Source organism: Lissotriton vulgaris, chromosome 6, assembly GCF_964263255.1.
Source record: "Lissotriton vulgaris chromosome 6, aLisVul1.2, whole genome shotgun sequence".
NCBI lineage: Eukaryota > Metazoa > Chordata > Amphibia > Caudata > Salamandridae > Lissotriton > Lissotriton vulgaris.
In genome coordinates, this window is record NC_141694.1 from 157,745,385 (window position 1) to 157,766,814 (window position 21,430).

The 21,430-nt window shown below is 48.1% G+C and overlaps 1 protein-coding gene across 1 annotated transcript in view; it reads right to left on the reverse strand.

Moving 5' to 3' along the window:
- EFHC1 (EF-hand domain containing 1) overlaps nucleotides 1-21,430 on the reverse strand; it is a 258,645-nt gene that overhangs the window by 217,840 nt on the left and 19,375 nt on the right. Inside the window, exon 4 of the mRNA XM_086926193.1 lies at nucleotides 16,062-16,211. Within this exon, the coding sequence (XP_086782319.1) occupies nucleotides 16,062-16,211 (150 nt within the window). The remainder of the gene's footprint in view (nucleotides 1-16,061; nucleotides 16,212-21,430) is intronic.

The following is a 21,430-nucleotide window of genomic DNA, read 5'->3' on the forward strand; positions in this document are numbered from 1 at the left end:
AGGGGCAGCTGGGAGGAGGGAGCGGGGAGGGCACAGAAGAAAAAGGGGCGGGCCGGGATGTACGGCAGCGATAAGAGGGAAGCGGGGAGCGGGGGTCACAGGGAACAGGGGCTAGAATACAATCACAAAGGGAACACTGGCTAGAATACAATCACAAAGATACACGGAGCAAAACAGGGGCAAAACAGGCAACAAGTGGAGAGAAAACACAGGCACAGCACTTAGCGGAAAAACGGCAACGATCAGCAGCGAGCGAGGGCGGGGGCACACAGACACAGCTGGAGGGCCGTGCGGAGCGGGGGTGTCCTGAGGAATGCAGAACAATGTCATACATTCACCCCAGTACAGAGATCTGGGCCTAAATCCATCGTTTTTTTGCTCAGCACACCACCCCAGTTCAGACATGGCCATATGCAAATCAGCCTTGACCCTGTGCCTCATGGGAACAGATCAGCCCGAGCTGCCAAGCCATGTCTTCCCCGGACCGGAATCAAGCATCCTAGGACCGGTTTCTGGCTATCAGCCATCTTCAGCCAGGATAGCTTGACTCCAGTGGCATGGAGAGCAAGGGACTCGCGTCTGAGCATACCCGTCCCACTCGGGGGGACAAATGCAAAACAACAGTTGATGGACACAATGCAGAACAATGTCATACATTCACCCCAGTACAGAGATCTGGGCCTAAATCAATTGTTTTTTTGCTCACCACACCACCCCAGTTCAGACATGGCCATATGCAAATCAGCCTTGACCCTGTGCCTCATGGGAACAGTCCAGTCCAGTCAGCTGTCCAATCCAGGGGTGGCAGCAGCCAAGATTACAAAAAATTGCATTTGGGCAGAATAGCGGGTCTGTTTGATCACATCCCTGTCCAGAATTTTGTTTGCTCACCCCTGGGCGTGGTTCCAAAGAAGGAGGAGGGCGAGCACCTAAGGTTGCATCGCTGGATGATGCTATCAATGAAGAAATCTGTAGCGTAAAATATGCCTCCTTTGACTAAGCAGGGGATATGCTAAGGGATCTGGGACCAGGGGCACTGTTGGCAAAATCAGATATTGAATCCGCCTTCTGACTACTACCGGTTCATCCTTTGGATCACCATCTGCTAGGTTTTTCATTTCAAGGCAAATTTTATATGGATATGTGTATGCTCATGGGTTGTTCAGTTTCCTGCACCTACTTTGAGAAATTCCGTTATTTTTTGGAGTAGGTCTTTAGATGGATGACTGGGCACCAACACGTCATGCATTATTTGGATGATTTTCTTTTTCTCGCTTCGGCTGGCTCTCAGGAGCGTGCGTGGGCATTGCAGGAATTTAGCGTCCTCATGCGGGCTTTCAGGGTCCCGCTGGCACAGGGAAAGACTGTCGGTCCAGCAAAAACAATAGAATTCTTGGGCATCTAATTGGACTCTCTAGAGGGTTGTTTTAGGTTACCTAAGGACAAAATAATTAAATTTAGAGCAGCATTACAGCAATGTTTGACCAAAGACAAAGTGACACTTCATCAGCTACAGCAGACTGTGGGTCAGCTGAACTTCGCATTGAGGGTGATACCCATGACACGACCCTTCTCCTTCTCAATCTCACAGTCCATGACAGGTCTGCGGGAGAAACACCATCTCGCGAGACTGCTGGCAGAGGTCCACCAGGACATGCAGATTTGAAATTCATTCCTGGAGGGCTTCAATGGCAGGGTAGTGTGGCTCGGTCCCCCAACTACGTCTGCAGAGTTATGTTTATGGACTGACGCTGCGGGCAGTGTGGTATTTGGTGCCATACTTGGAGACAAGTGGGTGGCATACCAGTGGCCGGCATGGTGGGAGGAGAGTGGTCTGACAACTAATATAGGTTTCCTGGAACTATTCCCAATCTGGGTTGCACTGACAGTTTGGCCTCAGCAGTTATGTAATCAATCTGTAATTTTCTGGTCTGATAATATGACAGTTTTGGAATGTATCAACCAGCAGGCGGCCCGGTGTAAGATGATACTCTGCCTACTGAAAGAGATAGTGCTGGTGTGCATGAAACTGAACATACAGTTTAGGGCTAAATATGTTCCAGGGGTACTAAATAATGCAGCTGATGCACTCTCTCGCTCCAAGATGCAGGTTATCAGGGAACATCTACCATCCGCAGAAGCGACGCCAACTCACTTTCCGTAAAAACTCTGGCAGATTGGTGCCCCCAGCTATAGAACCTCATGGCAGCTAGCCTAGCGCCCAGGACCAGAACAGCTTACGAAGGGGCGTTTCTGTCTTACTGCGCTTTTTTGGGGCTTTTTGGGGCAGGGTTGGGCGGACAGATGGGATGAGTCAGGGAACTTCATCCAATACCTTGACACATTGCACAGGGAGGGGCGCTCTGCGGCGACAGCCAGCCGGCATGTGGCAGCAGTTGCTTTCTTTGCACAGATTAAGGGTACCAAGGCCCCCACAAATAGTTTTATTGTGAAAAAGGCTTTGAAGGGGTGGTGGCGCCTCCAGGGGACCGTCTCTGACACAAGACAGCCGATAGGTCTAGAACGGCTGGCGTCACTATTAAATACCCTGTGTGGCATTTGCAGTTCAACAAGGGAAGTGCTATTGTTTAAAGCTGCTTTTTCACTAGCCTTTTATGGGGCATTCACGGTAGGGGAGCCGGTAGCTAGCAATAAGCAGGATCTGCTAGGTGGACTCCAGCTTGAACGCGCACAGATATTAGGTGATGCGCTGCTAATTACCATCAAGAAATCAAAAACTGATCAAGGAGCCTGTGGTGAAGGGCTGGTACTTCATCGGGCACAAATTAACCCATGCTGCCCAGTGATGCACGTGTAGGTGCAGTAGGGGGGACACTTTTAATGCATGCAGATGGTACCCCACTTACCAAGTCCCAATTTAAAAGGGTGTTGGCTATGACAATTGACAGGGCTGGTTTGAATCCAAAACATTTTGGGACACATTCGTTCCGAATAGGGGCTGCCACGGAGGCGACTGCTAGAGGGTTGCACAATAGCAGTGTCAAAAGAATTGGAGGATGGTCTTCTAATTGTTACAAGCATTATGTGCGGCGGCACATGTTGTGAGGGTGGCAGAACAATTGGACTGATGCCTGTCTTGTTTGTTTGCTTATATTTCAGTTTCTCGAACCTGTCACGCAGGGCGGAAACTGCCATCAGCGCATCACCAGCAAGTATCTTCACCACGACGGACACAAGCACAGGACAAGGACGCACATGTTGTATGGGTTATTTGGTCATTCGTATGTAAAGCATGTCAAATCTGTTTTTCTGGCAGGTAATTACAGACGGAGGGCTGAACAGGGAAGATTCAGGGTGTCCTTTCATGGGAGGGGGGGGCCTCTGCTTCAGTCAGTTTAGGGGATTTTTTTACAGAGCTGCTGAACAGACACACCCCGCCGCCCACAGTAGTTATCTTGCACTTGGGCGGAAACGATATGGAAAAACTGGGGAGAAGGGTCCTGATGGAGGAGATACTCTCTGAGGTAGGCTGGTTGGTTAAGACATGCCAGGGCTGCACCATAGTTTGGTCCCAGATGATACCCAGATTCAAATGGAGGGGAGGGGGAGACTGTCAAAGCTTTGAATCACTCGGTAAAGAGGATTAACAATAAAATAGAGAAGTTATTTAGGTCACCTCAATGGCAAAACATAGCACATGGGTGTGTCAGGGGGGAGCAGTGTTTCTTAAAGGACGGGGTTCACCTGACTAGTCTGGGCAATTTCATATTTTTGGAGAACATCATGGCTTGGCTAGGAGGTTTTAGGTCAGGGCATGACTTTTCAGTGTAGGAGGATAGGGGGGGCCAGATAGTTGGGCACCTACGCTGGCCTGTGGCAGTAAGGTCATGATTGGTGAGCAGTCAATTTAAGGTCCTTAGGGGGCGGCGCCATTCTTGAATGGGGTCACCCAGGGAGAGGGACAAGTGGTCTCTCCTAGAACTCCAGGGGCGGGGCGATACATCCGGTTGGATGGATGGGTGTGGGGGAGGGGGAGTCACGCTTTCTCTAGGCTGGTTGGCCACTCCGCACGTGCACTATGACGTCACTAAACGGCGCAGAGTGCAAGGGCCCACTTTTGGTTAATGGAGTTCATGGGTGACCAGGGGGGGTGGGGGAGGGGGAGAACCCTCTTGGTAAACGGGCCCTCTGCGCATGGGGACTCATACGTGAGGGCGTGGCTGATTGATAAGGATCTGACACCGGTTAGCGACCTTGCCATAGGCCCAAATAAGATATGCAGAAAAGGTAATAATGTGTGATTATGATTCAAAATATTAGTTTCGGATAGGAAATACTTTGTATTAGAAGTATGTTAAGGTTAGCCCTTTGATACCTGTCTACATGAATTGTAATCTAATGTCAACTACGTTTTTCTGCAGAAATAATTGTGTAAATATTGTTTATTTAAAACATTTTTATTTTGCTTTCATGTTTTAATAAATACGGCTGGGGGGTTGTAAGACCCCCCGCCTTCCAAAGAAAATCCTCTTGTGTCCAATTTTAATAACTGTGGGGGAAACATAAGGCAAGGGAGGGGGATGGTCGGTGCTTGAGTCCGAGGTTGGCGAGGTTGTCCAGCAGGGTGGTGGTGTTGCTGTCATTGTTGTTCTCCAGGTGGAAGTTGAGGTCCCCAAGGAGGATGTAGTCGGCGGAGGGGAGGGCGTGCGGGCTGATGAAGTCTGCGATGCCTTCGCTGAAGTGTGTGCGAGGTCCAGGGGGTCTGGAGAGGAGGGTGCCTCTGAGGGTAGTCTTGGGGTCGGTGTGGATCTGGAAGTGCAGGTGTTCGGCGGCTGTGAGGGTGTCGTCTGTGTTGGTCGTGATGCGGATGGTATTTCTGTGGACGATGGCGATGCCTCCTCCGGTGAGGTTGACGCAGTCCCTCCGGGTGATCTTGTAGCCGTCCGGGATGGCGATGGCGATGTCGGGCGCTGAGGAGGCGTTCATCCAGGTTTCCGTGAGGAAGGCGACGTCTGGAGATATGGTGTCGAGCAGGTTTCAGAGTTCTATGGCGTGTCTGTGGACGGAGCGGGTGTTGAGCAGGATGCACTTCAGGTGGTTGCTGCTGGTGGTCGGCTTTGCAGGTGCCGCGTGGGTCCGGAGGCAGGTGAACATGCAGGTTCGGCAGGTGACGGGTCCGTGGGTGCGTCTCGATGTGGCTTGGTAGCAGCCGGGGCTCCGGCCGGTGTTGAGTGCGTTGAGGGTGGCGCTGTCGTACGTTCAGCGGGTAGGCTGGAATCTTTGGGGGCCAGGGGTCCTGGCGCTGGGCGCGGTCCGGGAGCAGACGGGCTTGCCTTTGGCGAGCCTTCGGCGCACAATCGGCGCTCCCGCTGCGCGTGGCCGCTGCGCGTACGCGTGGTCTCCATTTAAGGTGAAGTGGGAGGGAGGGGCAGCTGGGAGGCGGGAGCGGGGAGGGCACAGAAGAAAAGGGGGCGGGCCACGATGTACGGCGGCGGTAAGCGGGGAGCGGGGGTCACAGGGAACAGGGGCTAGAATACAATCACAAAGGGAACAGGGGCTAGAATACAATCACAAAGATACACGAAGCAAAACAGGGGCAAAACAGGCAACTAGTGGAGAGAAAACACAGGCACAGCACTTAGCGGAAAAACGGCAACGATCAGCAGCGAGCGAGGGCGGGGGCACATAGACACAGCTGGAGGGCCGTGCGGCGCGGGGGTGTCCTGAGGACAGGTCACACTCACCTGCACCGCGCGGTCTCCATTTAAGGACAAGGTGGGAGGGAGGGGCAGCTGGGAGGCGGGAGCGGGGAGGGCACAGAAGAAAAAGGGGCGGGCCGGGATGTACGGCAGCGGGAAGCGGGAAGCAGGGAGCGGGGGTCACAGGGAACAGGGGCTAGAATACAATCACAAAGGGAACACTGGCTAGAATACAATCACAAAGATACACGGAGCAAAACAGGGGCAAAACAGGCAACAAGTGGAGAGAAAACACAGGCACAGCACTTAGCGGAAAAACGGCAACGATCAGCAGCGAGCGAGGGCGGGGGCACACAGACACAGCTGGAGGGCCGTGCGGAGCGGGGGTGTCCTGAGGAATGCAGAACAATGTCATACATTCACCCCAGTACAGAGATCTGGGCCTAAATCCATCGTTTTTTTGCTCAGCACACCACCCCAGTTCAGACATGGCCATATGCAAATCAGCCTTGACCCTGTGCCTCATGGGAACAGATCAGCCCGAGCTGCCAAGCCATGTCTTCCCCGGACCGGAATCAAGCATCCTAGGACCGGTTTCTGGCTATCAGCCATCTTCAGCCAGGATAGCTTGACTCCAGTGGCATGGAGAGCAAGGGACTCACGTCTGAGCATACCCGTCCCACTCGGGGGGACAAATGCAAAACAACAGTTGATGGACAGAATGCAGAACAATGTCATACATTCACCCCAGTACAGAGATCTGGGCCTAAATCAATTGTTTTTTTGCTCACCACACCACCCCAGTTCAGACATGGCCATATGCAAATCAGCCTTGACCCTGTGCCTCATGGGAACAGTCCAGTCCAGTCAGCTGTCCAATCCAGGGGTGGCAGCAGCCAAGATTACAAAAAATTGCATTTGGGCAGAATAGCGGGTCTGTTTGATCACATCCCTGTCCAGAATTTTGTTTGCTCACCCCTGGGCGTGGTTCCAAAGAAGGAGGAGGGCGAGCACCTAAGGTTGCATCGCTGGATGATGCTATCAATGAAGAAATCTGTAGCGTAAAATATGCCTCCTTTGACTAAGCAGGGGATATGCTAAGGGATCTGGGACCAGGGGCACTGTTGGCAAAATCAGATATTGAATCCGCCTTCTGACTACTACCGGTTCATCCTTTGGATCACCATCTGCTAGGTTTTTCATTTCAAGGCAAATTTTATATGGATATGTGTATGCTCATGGGTTGTTCAGTTTCCTGCACCTACTTTGAGAAATTCCGTTATTTTTTGGAGTAGGTCTTTAGATGGATGACTGGGCACCAACACGTCATGCATTATTTGGATGATTTTCTTTTTCTCGCTTCGGCTGGCTCTCAGGAGCGTGCGTGGGCATTGCAGGAATTTAGCGTCCTCATGCGGGCTTTCGGGGTCCCGCTGGCACAGGGAAAGACTGTGGGTCCAGCAACAACAATAGAATTCTTGGGCATCTAATTGGACTCTCTAGAGGGTTGTTTTAGGTTACCTAAGGACAAAATAATTAAATTTAGAGCAGCATTACAGCAATGTTTGACCAAAGACAAAGTGACACTTCATCAGCTACAGCAGACTGTGGGTCAGCTGAACTTCGCATTGAGGGTGATACCCATGACACGACCCTTCTCCTTCTCAATCTCACAGTCCATGACAGGTCTGCGGGAGAAACACCATCTCGCGAGACTGCTGGCAGAGGTCCACCAGGACATGCAGATTTGAAATTCATTCCTGGAGGGCTTCAATGGCAGGGTAGTGTGGCTCGGTCCCCCAACTACGTCTGCAGAGTTATGTTTATGGACTGACGCTGCGGGCAGTGTGGTATTTGGTGCCATACTTGGAGACAAGTGGGTGGCATACCAGTGGCCGGCATGGTGGGAGGAGAGTGGTCTGACAACTAATATAGGTTTCCTGGAACTATTCCCAATCTGGGTTGCACTGACAGTTTGGCCTCAGCAGTTATGTAATCAATCTGTAATTTTCTGGTCTGATAATATGACAGTGATGGAATGTATCAACCAGCAGGCGGCCCGGTGTAAGATGATACTCTGCCTACTGAAAGAGATAGTGCTGGTGTGCATGAAACTGAACATACAGTTTAGGGCTAAATATGTTCCAGGGGTACTAAATAATGCAGCTGATGCACTCTCTCGCTCCAAGATGCAGGTTATCAGGGAACATCTACCATCCGCAGAAGCGACGCCAACTCACTTTCCGTAAAAACTCTGGCAGATTGGTGCCCCCAGCTATAGAACCTCATGGCAGCTAGCCTAGCGCCCAGGACCAGAACAGCTTACGAAGGGGCGTTTCTGTCTTACTGCGCTTTTTTGGGGCTTTTTGGGGCATGGTTGGGCGGACAGATGGAATGAGTCAGGGAACTTCATCCAATACCTTGACACATTGCACAGGGAGGGGCGCTCTGCGGCGACAGCCAGCCGGCATGTGGCAGCAGTTGCTTTCTTTGCACAGATTAAGGGTACCAAGGCCCCCACAAATAGTTTTATTGTGAAAAAGGCTTTGAAGGGGTGGTGGCGCCTCCAGGGGACCGCCTCTGACACAAGACAGCCGATAGGTCTAGAACGGCTGGCGTCACTATTAAATACCCTGTGTGGCATTTGCAGTTCAACAAGGGAAGTGCTATTGTTTAAAGCTGCTTTTTCACTAGCCTTTTATGGGGCATTCACGGTAGGGGAGCCGGTAGCTAGCAATAAGCAGGATCTGCTAGGTGGACTCCAGCTTGAACGCGCACAGATATTAGGTGATGCGCTGCTAATTACCATCAAGAAATCAAAAACTGATCAAGGAGCCTGTGGTGAAGGGCTGGTACTTCATCGGGCACAAATTAACCCATGCTGCCCAGTGATGCACGTGTAGGTGCAGTAGGGGGGACACTTTTAATGCATGCAGATGGTACCCCACTTACCAAGTTCCAATTTAAAAGGGTGTTGGCTATGACAATTGACAGGGCTGGTTTGAATCCAAAACATTTTGGGACACATTTGTTCCGAATAGGGGCTGCCACGGAGGCGACTGCTAGAGGGTTGCACAATAGCAGTGTCAAAAGAATTGGAGGATGGTCTTCTAATTGTTACAAGCATTATGTGCGGCTGCACATGTTGTGAGGGTGGCAGAACAATTGGACTGATGCCTGTCTTGTTTGTTTGCTTATATTTCAGTTTCTCGAACCTGTCACGCAGGGCGGAAACTGCCATCAGCGCATCACCAGCAAGTATCTTCACCACGACGGACACAAGCACAGGACAAGGACGCACATGTTGTATGGGTTATTTGGTCATTCGGATGTAAAGCATGTCAAATCTGTTTTTCTGGCAGGTAATTACAGACGGAGGGCTGAACAGGGAGGATTCAGGGTGTCCTTTCATGGGAGGGGGGGGCCTCTGCTTCAGTCAGTTTAGGGGATTTTTTTACAGAGCTGCTGAACAGACACACCCCGCCGCCCACAGTAGTTATCTTGCACTTGGGCGGAAACGATATGGAAAAACTGGGGAGAAGGGTCCTGATGGAGGAGATACTCTCTGAGGTAGGCTGGTTGGTTAAGACATGCCAGGGCTGCACCATAGTTTGGTCCCAGATGATACCCAGATTCAAATGGAGGGGAGGGGGAGACTGTCAAAGCTTTGAATCACTCGGTAAAGAGGATTACCAATAAAATAGAGAAGTTATTTAGGTCACCTCAATGGCAAAACATAGCACATGGGTGTGTCAGGGGGGAGCAGTGTTTCTTAAAGGACGGGGTTCACCTGACTAGTGTGGGCAATTTCATATTTTTGGAGAACATCATGGCTTGGCTAGGATGTTTTAGGTCAGGGCATGACTTTTCAGTGTAGGAGGATAGGGGGGGCCAGATAGTTGGGCAACTACGCTGGCCTGTGGCAGTAAGGTCATGATTGGTGAGCAGTCAATTTAAGGTCCTTAGGGGGCGGCGCCATTCTTGAATGGGGTCACCCAGGGAGAGGGATAAGTGGTCTCTCCTAGAACTCCAGGGGCGGGGCGATACATCCGGTTGGATGGATGGGTGTGGGGGAGGGGGAGTCACGCTTTCTCTAGGCTGGTTGGCCACTCCGCACGTGCACTATGACGTCACTAAACGGCGCAGAGTGCAAGGGCCCACTTTTGGTTAATGGAGTTCATGGGTGACCAGGGGGGGTGGGGGAGGGGGAGAACCCTCTTGGTAAACGGGCCCTCTGCGCATGGGCACTCATACGTGAGGGCGTGGCTGATTGATAAGGATCTGACACCGGTTAGCGACCTTGCCATAGGCCCAAATAGGATATGCAGAAAAGGTAATAATGTGTGATTATGATTCAAAATATTAGTTTCGGATAGGAAATACTTTGTATTAGAAGTATGTTAAGGTTAGCCCTTTGATACCTGTCTACATGAATTGTAATCTAATGTCAACTACGTTTTTCTGCATAAATAATTGTGTAAATATTGTTTATTTAAAACATTTTTATTTTGCTTTCATGTTTTAATAAATACGGCTGGGGGGTTGTAAGACCCCCCCGCCTTCCAAAGAAAATCCTCTTGTGTCCAATTTTAATAACTGTGGGGGAAACATAAGGCAAGGGAGGGGGATGGTCGGTAGTCCCTGACCATAAGGGGGCAGGGTCTCAGACCAGCGCTCAGGAATTCTGCTGCGTTGTGCTTACATGAGGTACCAGGAGGGCTACTTGGCCTCCAATGTCCCCCAGGAGTAAAGTGGACTTCATCCCCCAACCAGTAATGTGCCAGGAGGCGCATTTGCAGAGTAGTGGAGAAAGGTGAGCTGAGAGTGGTCTGAGGCCAGGCCCCCTTTTTACACCACCTTGCAAATGTGCCTCCTGGCGCACTGCTGCTCGGGGGATGAAGTCCACTTTAGTTGTGAGGTCCTCAGGATACCAGAGGACCTCATCGCCCCCACAGCAGTGTGCCAAGAGGCGCTTTTGCATAGTGGTGTAAAAACGGGCGTGACCTCGGACCACCTCTCAGCAATCCCACTGTGTGGGGCTTTCTGGAGGTACCTGGTGGGCTAGTTCGCCCCTAATTACCCTTAAAATTGTTGCGGACTTAATCCCCAACCCAGAACGCACCAGGAGGCGCGTTTGCAGAGTGGTGCAGGGAGGAGGGGGTGGGGGGGTCTCCGCCGAGATGGCAGCTTTTTTTAATGATTAGAAGGGGGGGCTGTGTGCCCCCCCCCCTTTCCCTTGGCCACTTTTGGCCCTGGGGACCCCATCCCCAGGGCCTGGCCTCCTGTTGGGGACCACGGGTCCCCAATGCCCCCACGGTCCCTGCCGGATCCCCGCCTTCTGCGGGAACTGGCATTGCTTTTGGACAAGGGAAGCTGCTGACATGCAGCTCCCCTTGTCCAAAAGCAGTACTGCTTTGCTTCATGGAGGCATGGAAGCGAAAGCAGGTTTCTTGCTCTCGTTTCCATGAAGCAAAGCAGAGTTTGCATTGAAGCATTCGCTTAGTGGTACGCTCCTCTGCCTCATTAATCTAACGCTGCTCTTTTTAAAGTTTTTACTGCTGAATGTCATTATTTTAACCTTGTGTTTGCTTTTGCCTGCTCACCTTATCTGGTTACTCGTAGCCTCCTCCGCCAGCTACCCGGTCCACCACGGGTTTTCCCGCTTGTTGTGGAGGGCATAGATCACAGCTCCCTTCCTGATTGGGGGTGAGACTCACGAGACGGGTTAGCGGTCCAGCGCTTTCCCTACTCATTGCGCATGCAGGCTCTGCACGCAGCCGACACGCGCAGCGGGCGCGCCAAGGGCAAGCCCGTCTGCGCCCGTCCACGTCACGACCGCGCCAGGGGCCAGGGATGCTGCCTCGTCAGTTATCTCCGCCCAAGTAAGGACCTGCTACTCAAGAAAGGCCCTGTTAGAGCTTAGACCTACAGCCAAGATGTGTCATCATACCTGCGACCCTGAGGCCCTCTTGGATAGAAAGTACCTAGGGTGCCCAAGCTGTGACACTAAAAATAAGCTCAAATTGAAGATCCTGACCAACCCCACTGTCATTAAGTCTGGCTCTGATTCAAATGTTGGAAAAGAGTTTCTCGTTAATGCCAGATCTATGGTAAAAAATAATATCGCTTTCAGGGACTTCGTCTCAGTGAGAAATCCGACCTGGGTGTTTGTTACTGAAACCTGGGGCACAGATACATCTGGACCTGACTTGGTTGATGCAATCCCCACTGGCTATGCTCTGTCCAGGTTGGACAGAGTAGGCCGTGATGAGGCGGGCTGGGAATTTTGTACAAGGACTCTCTCATTTGTCGTACCCAGACCCTCTCTACTCCTTCTGATCCCTATCAGGCCTACTACTGTTCTATCAACTTCCTCCCATCAGAATGTTTCTCTGGTCTTTTGTTTTATAGGCAACCGGGGCCTAGATCCTCTTTTAGCCAGGATATTAGTAAATTGACAGAGCCGTTCCTTGAGACTAAAATCACTCTCCTTGGGGACTTCAACTTTCATTTGGAGAATATGGCATGTAGGGATACCCAAGTTCTTTTGGAAACTCTGGGTTGCTGTGGTCTGGCCCAGCTGGTGGAAGGCCCTACCCATCTGGCAGGGCATACCCTTGATGGGGTCTTCTCAAATGACCCCAGGCTGAAGGTGGGACATCCTGTCCCACTAGCGCGGTCAGATAGTTTTGACCTGTATGTTCAGGTGGCAGTAGTTCCTACCTCTGGTCCTAGGAAGCAGGAGATGAGAAGGAATTTTAATCTTGTTAATAATGAAGTACTCTCCCCCTTCCTGAATAAGCTGGAGTTTGCTGATCCGCCAGATGCTAACTCCCAGATGCTAACTCAGCTGCTCTGGAGCTCTCTCACACCTTATTAGGAGCAATGGACACTCTTGCCCCTCCTAAGAGGCATTATTCAGCAAGGAAATGCCCATCGGCCCCTTGGTTCTCAGACAGACTTAGATTGCTGAGACAAGGATGTCGAAAACAAGAGAGGCTATGGCGGGGCCACCTAGATCCTTGCGAGAAAGAACAACATAAGCAATGTTTAAAGGAATATAAATCCGCCATTATGGAGGAAAAAAGAGCGTATTTTTCTAAAGTCACCATTTCTCTTAAATCTTCTAGAGACCTTTTTAAGATCATTGATTCCCTAACATCTCCACAGGTAGTAGATCCGATAGAGGGATCTCAGGATTTGTGTGACAAAATATCTGCCTTTTTTCATGCCAAAATCTCTGACATCTATGCTGCGCTGGAACCTGCAAATTCTGGTACTAGACTTTCAACCCTTCCCTCCATTCTGATGCAAAAGAGCCTGTCTGGTGAGCATACTCAGAGTCTTCTTTCTTTTCCTCCCTTGTCATTTGAGACTGTGGACCGGCTTCTAGATAGTACTAACTCGGGCACTCCCCTAGACCCTTGCCCGCTTAAAATGCTGAAAACTTGCCAGGAAGTGGTCATCCAGCCTCTTATGAAGGTTATGAATTGTGCCATGTCGGAGGGAGTTTATCCTTCTCTAGGGAAGACTGCAGTCGTAAAACCGCTTCTGAAGAAGCCTGCTCTAGACCCTGGCGTTTTGAAACATTTCCGCCCCATTTCCCTGCTTCCCGCCCCTGCAAAGATGTTGGAGGCTTATCTCAACCACCACTTCAGCACCTATCTTAAGGACCATCTCCTTTTGGATAATTCACAACATGGTTTCAGGAGATACCATAGTACGGAGGCTGCCCTCACAGCAGTAGTCAACAATATCCGTTCCCAGGTTGACAAGGGACATACCACTCTCCTGGTCCTGTTGGATCTCACAGCGGCCTTCAACACCCTCTCTCCTCCTATACTGGTGTCACGTCTCAGAGAGATGGTGTCGGTGGCCCTGCTTTGAGCCTTCTTGCCTCCTTCCTTTATGAAAGAGAACAGAGGGTGAAGTTTGGTCAGTTCCTCTCTGCTCCTAAACCCTTGCATTGTGGGGTTCCCCAGGGCTCTTCATTGAGCCCTACACTTTTCAACATCTCTGTGGCCCCCCTTGCAAGGGTGGTGAGATCATTTGGTTTGGAGGTGCTGTCTTACGCAGACTACATCCAAATAATGGTCTCTCTCTCCCACATTCAGTAAAAGACTGTGCCCAGAATGTCAGGAGATGTATGGAGGCTGTTTCCCAATGGATGGTGGAGAACTTCCTGAAATTGAATGGTGAAAAAACCGAGGTATTGATTTTTGGGAGTAACCAGGAAATTTGGTCTAGTGACTGGTGGCCGCCCTCGCTTGGGGAATGCCCCTGTCCAGTCCGCCACGGCAAGAACCTGGGGGTGATAATGGATACTGCCCTTTCCTTCGATCATCAGGTAAACAGGACTGTCTCCACTTGTTTCGGGATCATCAAGATCCTCAGAAAGATCTCCCACTATCTTTCCCTAGACTCTCGCAAGCAGGCCACTTTGGCCTTAGTCTCTTCCAGACTGGACTATTGTAATGCCCTCTATATGGGCATTAACAAGAGTCTCATCCATCGTCTTCAAATGGTCCAGAATGCTGCGGCGAGGATGGTGTTGAATCTTCCCAGATACGGCTCAGCCTCGGCTGCACACAAGAACTTACACTGGCTTCCGATGGACCGTAGGATCACCTTTAAGATCCTGTGTTTTAACTCATGAAGCCTTCTATGGTGCCGGTCCGGAAAGCATTAAGTCACTTGTTCATCATTACACCCCTTGCAGATCTCTTCGATTTTCTAACAAAAATGTTCTTGCTGTTCCTAGGTTTTTTAAGGTTACATGGGGTGGTAGAGAGTTTTCCACTGCGGTGCCCAGACTGTGGAATTCTCTCCCTCTAGAGCTCTTAGGGCAGCCCTCACTCCTTTTGTTTCGCAAGGCCTTAAAAACCTGGCTTTTCTCTGAGGCACATTTGTAAGCTTGCCCCTACTGTCTTTGTGTTGGATGTTCCGCTTTAGCGCCTTGATGCCCTTGGGCTAAGTTCGCGCTGTATAAGACCACATTCATTCATTCATTCATTGCTAGAGCCAGCCCTGGGGAGTGGTGGTCTCCAGGGCCATCTAGGGATCCTGGAAGGGGGCTGCGTGGTCCCCCTCCCAACATGTATGTAGCCCCAGGGAGGTGGTAGTCCCCGGAGATTGGGTAGGCCTGCAAGGCCCCCCACCCCAAATGTATTAAAGCCCCGGGGAGGTGGCGGTCCCCGGGGCTGATGGGGCCCACAAAGTCCCCCCCCACATATATGGCACATTGCCCCCGGGACCTGGCCCACACGGGGGCTTATTAAAATGAATCGTGGGAGCCTGCGCTTCATTTTAAAAAATATATATCATCCGGATTCGCCCACCCAGGGCGAATCTGGCTGAAAATATTTTTAAATAATGCTTTTTGGGACCAGGCATAGGGGTTTAGGGTGTTTCTACCCTTCACCCTTTTCTTCTTTTTCTTGTTTTTTAACACTTTTTACCTTTTTGCTTGTGACTCAGTACCAAGTCACAGGATGGCTGTCAACACTTTCTGGTTTGAAGTGTTGGCAGCCAATGAGAAACAAGCTCGTGATTGGGAGAGCTCAGCCAATCAGATCTCACAATTCTCAAATATCGATATCTGTAGATGTTTAAATATCTCAAAAACTAAACGGATTTACACTACTTAAAGAAAAGAGTGCTTTCTGGACCAAAAGCTAAATTTTTTGCCACATTTGGTGTAGTTCCGTTCAGCAGTTCGTGCTGTAGCTGGGTCTAAAGTTTCCTATAGAAATAAACATAGCGAAAACAAGTTTTGGGACCCCCCTTTTTTTTTTCCTCGGCCCCCGCTGCATGAGTCATCCCAAAACTTTCAAGGCAGGAGCTGACCGGAGTGCCCCATTTGTTTTGAAAACTTTGTGAAGATTTGTCAAACGGTGCCAAAGATATTGGCAAAAGAGAAAACACTTTTTTGATAGAAACAGTGACCTAACTTTAACTTCCTATGGGGGTGAGGGGCAGGAGGGAGAGGGGGAGAGAGAGAGAGAGGGGAGGAGAGAGAGAGAGAGAGAGAGAGAGAGAGGGGGATGAGAGAGAGAGAGAGAGAGAGAGGGGGGAGGAGAGAGAGAGAGAGAGGGGGGGAGGAGAGAGAGAGAGAGAGGGGGGGAGGAGAGAGACAGAGAGAGAGAGGGGGGGGAGGAGAGAGAGAGAGTGAGAGAGAGAGAGAGAGAGAGAGAGAGAGAGAGAGAGAGAGGGAGGAGAGGGAGAGAGAGAGAGCAAGAGAGAGAGAGAGAGAGAGAGAGCAAGAGAGAGAGAGAGAGAGAGACAGAGAGAGAGAGAGAGAGAGAGAGAGAATATAAAAATATAAAAATATATATACACAAATGCATCTTCATGTAATCTACATACTAAAAAACTATATAAAATATGTTGAGGTCACCTTACCTTACGGTCCATCGTGATAAACTGCTTTAGTTTGTCCCAGTCCGAAGGCGTGATGTAGGTGCGTGGTGGATCTTTGCGAAGCTCAGTGTAGGGATCTGGGGGTGTTGCTTCTGGAGGATTCAAATCCATCCCTTCACTTTCCAGGAATTCCTGTAAACACAGAAACAAAGAAGAAATTGAACATACTTTCAAACAATATATTAAAACATATTAACATATTTAGAGAAGTGTTTCTCAATAATAGGGTTAGTCCTTAAGGTTGGAAGACACTGAAAAGACATGTCTACTCATTTGTCTAATTGGTTAAATACATTAAGCAGCAGAATACCTTATGGGCAACCATCAATTAAAGCTCAGACCAGATGGGATTTCAACAAATTAGCCTGATTTCCAAGATGATATTCTACTTAGAGGTTAGTCTGAGTTGTTTCTACACTTAGACCTTTCTGCTGTCTTCAACACTGTATGCTATAATGTACTACTGAACTGGCTAACTGGAGAGCCTAGTACAGGACAACTCCTGCCTGATCCTCTCCAGCTCACCCTTCCTTCAAGGAGGGCAGAGTCCAAGAGGCTCCTTCCTCTTTTCTCTGCTCTTTTTCTTTCCTTTTTCCTTTCCTTTGCCTGTCCCTTTTTCTTCTACCTTTGATCGCCTGGGTTAGGCTCATATAATCCATAAAGGCACATTAACCTCACGCTATGGATGCTCATGTCAAAATTTGCCTTGGATACTCTTACTTACCCTGATATACGCTTTCTGTATACCTTGTGAAAATCAATAAAGTACTTTGAAAAAAACCAAAAACATTTTCCAACCAATCCAGCTCCTTTCTAGGACCAAACTCCACACTCAAGGAGCGAACTCCCAAATACCATATCTAAGAAGATGGCGATACCTGAATACACTACATACAGATAGGCTAAATAGCTTAACTATATGGTTCCCAATGAGACTGTCAGGAGGAATAAAATACTGAATGTGGAGGATTTCTCAAACTAAACTGCTAGAAGACCCTCTCCTCACATGAAACCATTAACTTCTCTTAACAACACTGAACAATTTCGTTTAGCCCATTTCACTACGACACTTCTCATGCTGAAGACAGAGGATTGCTACTGGCGAATCAGTTAACAAAACTATGAAAACTGGTAGCTGTTGCTAAAGGGCCATCCTATCCATACTATCACTTGTTGCTGCAATATTTGGATCATGACTGGCTAACTGCATGCTACATATCCCAAAGAATATCTCATTTTTAAAAAACGTTTTAGGCAATCTTAGACACCATGACAACATTATATCTAATTTTAAATCTCTACAACTCGTATGATTGATTCAAGGTGACATGAATCCTACCGCTGGGCGTTGTTGCTAAAGAGGGAGCTTCAAATATATTACCATTTATGCTTTTGACACTCCAGTTTAGATATTTCACTATACCAATCAGATGTTTACCAAAATACAGTAGCTAAAGATATCTTTCCTTTGAAGGTGGAAACATTTGCAATGATCTTCTATCAAATGTTCGACCATCTTATGTTATCTTATCTTATGCTACATTTATAAAGCGCGCTGACACCGGAGGTTTCCTGGCTCTGTGATTGAGATTGAGGGTGAGGACCATAGCCTAAATGGGGTTCGAGAAGAGCCAGGTCTTTAGGCTCTTTCGGAAGCTTAACAGGGTGCCAGAGGTTTTGATTTGTAGGGGGAGGGAGTTCCACAATTTGGGTGCTAGATAGCTGAATCTACGGCCACCCAGTTTCTTTAGTTTAACCACCGGAGTGGTAAGGAGGTGGAGATGAAGATCCTCTTCTCCAATGTTTTTCCACACTTACTCTAAAAGTCCCCATAAGAAGATATAGGGCTTATTATGTTTTTGCAGAGTGGGAAGGCACGCCTACCAAACCTGTGGTCTCACACCCAAAGTAGTGGTGGGGAAACTACTGTTTGTGCAGCGGAGAGCCCTCCACCAGCTCTGTCAGTGCACAACCATTGGCAGCATCCTGTCTGTTGGCACAAACATAGCAGGTTTAATTGAACAATCACATTCAACAAAAAACCTCAAAACCTTTTTTATCCATACCCCAGGTACCCTATGAGTAAAGGAAATCTTTGGGTATACCTGTAGGTTTTTTTAATTATATACCTCTCTTCTGGATCCCTACTTATCCAGTCTGATCTATCTAGAGAATTCCCATTCTATTTGGTTGAGTCTGCCCTAGTAGTACCATCTTACCAGTGTGTGAGTGCTTGCATTGTTCAACACTCCGTCCATCATTTCCTTTGGTTTTGCTTTGTTCGCCCTAAGTTGGCAGGGTATGCCCAGACGTGGGTTCCTTGCCACTGGATTCAAGCTGACGGCTGATTAGCCAGAAACCGATCCCAGGATGCTTGTTTTTGGTTCAGGGAAGACATGGCTTGGCAGTTCGGGCTGGACTGTTCCCATGAGGCACAGGGTCAGACTAATGTGCATATGGCCATGTCTAAACTGTGGTGGCGGAGTGAGCTAAAGAATGATGATGGATTAAACCCAGATCAGTTGACTGGGGGTGAGTGCTTGCATTGTTCAACACTCCCTCCATCATCTCCTTTTGGTTTTGCTTCATCTTACCAGGGTGTACATAGATGCCAATGTCATGATAAAGTGAGTGAGGCGTCTAATCCAATAACTCTAGATACCCAAGAGGCATGAGGAAAGAACCCTCCTTCTGATGATAGGACCTATATTTGCCACATTACTAGTCCTTGGCATTACATGCAAGTGATCGACATGTTTCGGACGTTTTCCCCCATATAGATACGTGGCCTTTATCAGGACCTTTCATAGATCAGATCCCTATATAGCGATTACTCTGCATTGTATTCAGGTAAGTATATTCTACTTACGCGTCTTCGTTATTATTGTATAACGGAGTTTACAAGTGTGGAATCTGCCCATAACCTGGGGGAGAAAATAGGGGACAGTACATAGATATATTGGCAAACAGTATTACATCTGTGACTGCTCTCATCTTAATCACAGTATGAGGCTACCTCATTGCATGCACCACCACCGTATTAGTGTAGGTGAAGAAGTGCTGCACCCAGGAGCTTCATGCAATCACTGTCAATGTAAAATGTGGTATGCTGCATTGTTCGCGAGCTCCATTCCTTGCGCCTCTCAAACGGATAATAAAAACAGTGTTCTACTTGTGTTCATGGGGAGAAGTGAAGGAGATTATGAAAGGTTTTTATGTACATATGTGCCTCTGGGACACTTTTTTGTCATGAATGTAAGGAGGATGTTTAACATCCGGTTGTGAAGTCGGTTTAGGCAAGTAAGATCTGTCCTCATGGTTACCCCCAATTTTTGCTTGGTGTCAGTATGTTTTTTGACCTAGTCTGATTGGGATCCTTCTAATCAGGACCCCAGTCACTGTGCTTCCTCCCTAAATTGACCATGGTAAGTACTTTTGTACATCCACAATTGGCTACTGGTATACCCTTGTAAGACCCTAGTACATGCCAATAAAGTACCCAGGGCATAGTTACACCAGGGGTCTCTCATGGGTTGAAGCCTGTATTGTGCCACCCATGGGAGTCCACCTGCCATTGCAGCCTGTGTGAGTTGGTGATTGCACCTCTCAGAACAGCTATAAGTTTCCCTATACCAGAGGTCACTGCACTTAATACCTACAAGTCACCCCTAAGGAAGGCTCTTCAGTCCTGAAACAGAGTGCTTGATTATGAAAATGAGCAGGATACCCCTACAAATCCCGGAGTTGATTCTTCAAGCTTTGTAAGTGCGGTCCTATGCAAACTGTCCAGGGTGGTGAAAATCTCCTATCTGGTGACATAGGCTTTGAGGTCCTAAGGGAGTCAACAGGCATGTTATCTTAGATACTATCAGTGATCTTTTTGTTAGTGAAAAGCAAGGGCACGCTCCCAATAGCTAGTAATGCAAGGCAGGTGAGACACAGGACTTCCCTTTTCATGTCAGGGCAAGCCTATCTTCTCCACGTAAAGAGGTTTTATCCACAACACTGATTAAATGAACATTGTCACCTGCATTTATCAAGCTATATCCTTGCTTTCACAATATAATTGCTCCCCTATTTATGTACAAGGCCCTATAGAACTTACCTAAACCTTCCTCTCAGAAGGGTGATCAACATATTCAATGCCCTTCTGGGAAAGAAGAAGAGCTTTCTCCTGAGCCTCACCACCTATCCCCCATTTTGGAATCACAGCTCTACTGAGCAGGTTAACTTAGATAGGTGAATTGTTACCTCTGAAATATTTAAATGTCTTTGTGTTTTCATTTCTCTGAGTAGTTGGCATTAAAAGTACTGCAATAAAGAATTTTCTACCCAGATCATGCATATCCATATGCATAAACTTGAAAATGAATGGAGGAATGCCTAAACCAGAGGGTAGAGAGACATGATAGATATTAAAGACAACACCAATTACAAAAACAAATGAAATCAGCACCTAAATACAGAGCAGCCCAGACTTTCAACAAAGCCTAATCGTTTTATATTAATTTACTGATAGGTTCAGCGTGTGAGCAAGACATAACACATTTGTACAAATCTACAGAATATAACCAGTGGTAACGTATCCATGCACCCTTCAAAAATCACAAATATGTAAATCGTATATATGCTTTTCCAGTCTGGTATCTATTAGTTGTCAGCTATTCAACCTCTTTTTCAGACAATATAGATTTTAGGTTTTCCCACCTACCTTCATTAAAATACTGAAGTGCATTTTTTACTATTTTTACTGGTAGAGCTCTAATCTATGTTTATTTTTACAGCTATTTCTCATGAAGAACTGGATTGTCCTCCCCAGTGATTTATACAGTCTTTACAAAACACTTTTTTCCTCCCCTATACAGTGACATGTTTTTATTTAAAAAAAGACAACAGAATAATACGAAAAAAGATAACCTTGAAATTAAAAGTGCATAATTGTTCTTAAACCGGCAAAAGGTGTACATGGCCAGGATAAATGCTAAAAAATATTTGTGTCTGCCAACTTTGGCAGTAGGATCAGATAGGCATTGGTTAAAAGTGCTAGTTGTGCAAGAAAAAAACCTGGACACTGAATGCAACAAATATGTGCATGTGTACCACCACACCCTTTTACAAACCCACAAATGCACAAAAAATGCACACCCCAAAAATTCAAATTGACGAATGTTTCTCTTATCACCTAGAAGGTTTGCAAATTCAGATTGTTGACATATATTACCTCAATGTATTCCAAGGCACCTTCTTTCTTCACCCTCATTTTATGGTTGCGAACTATAAAATATCATTTTAAATAAATATATATATATATATATATATATACACACACACATATACTTTCAAGTTTTTCC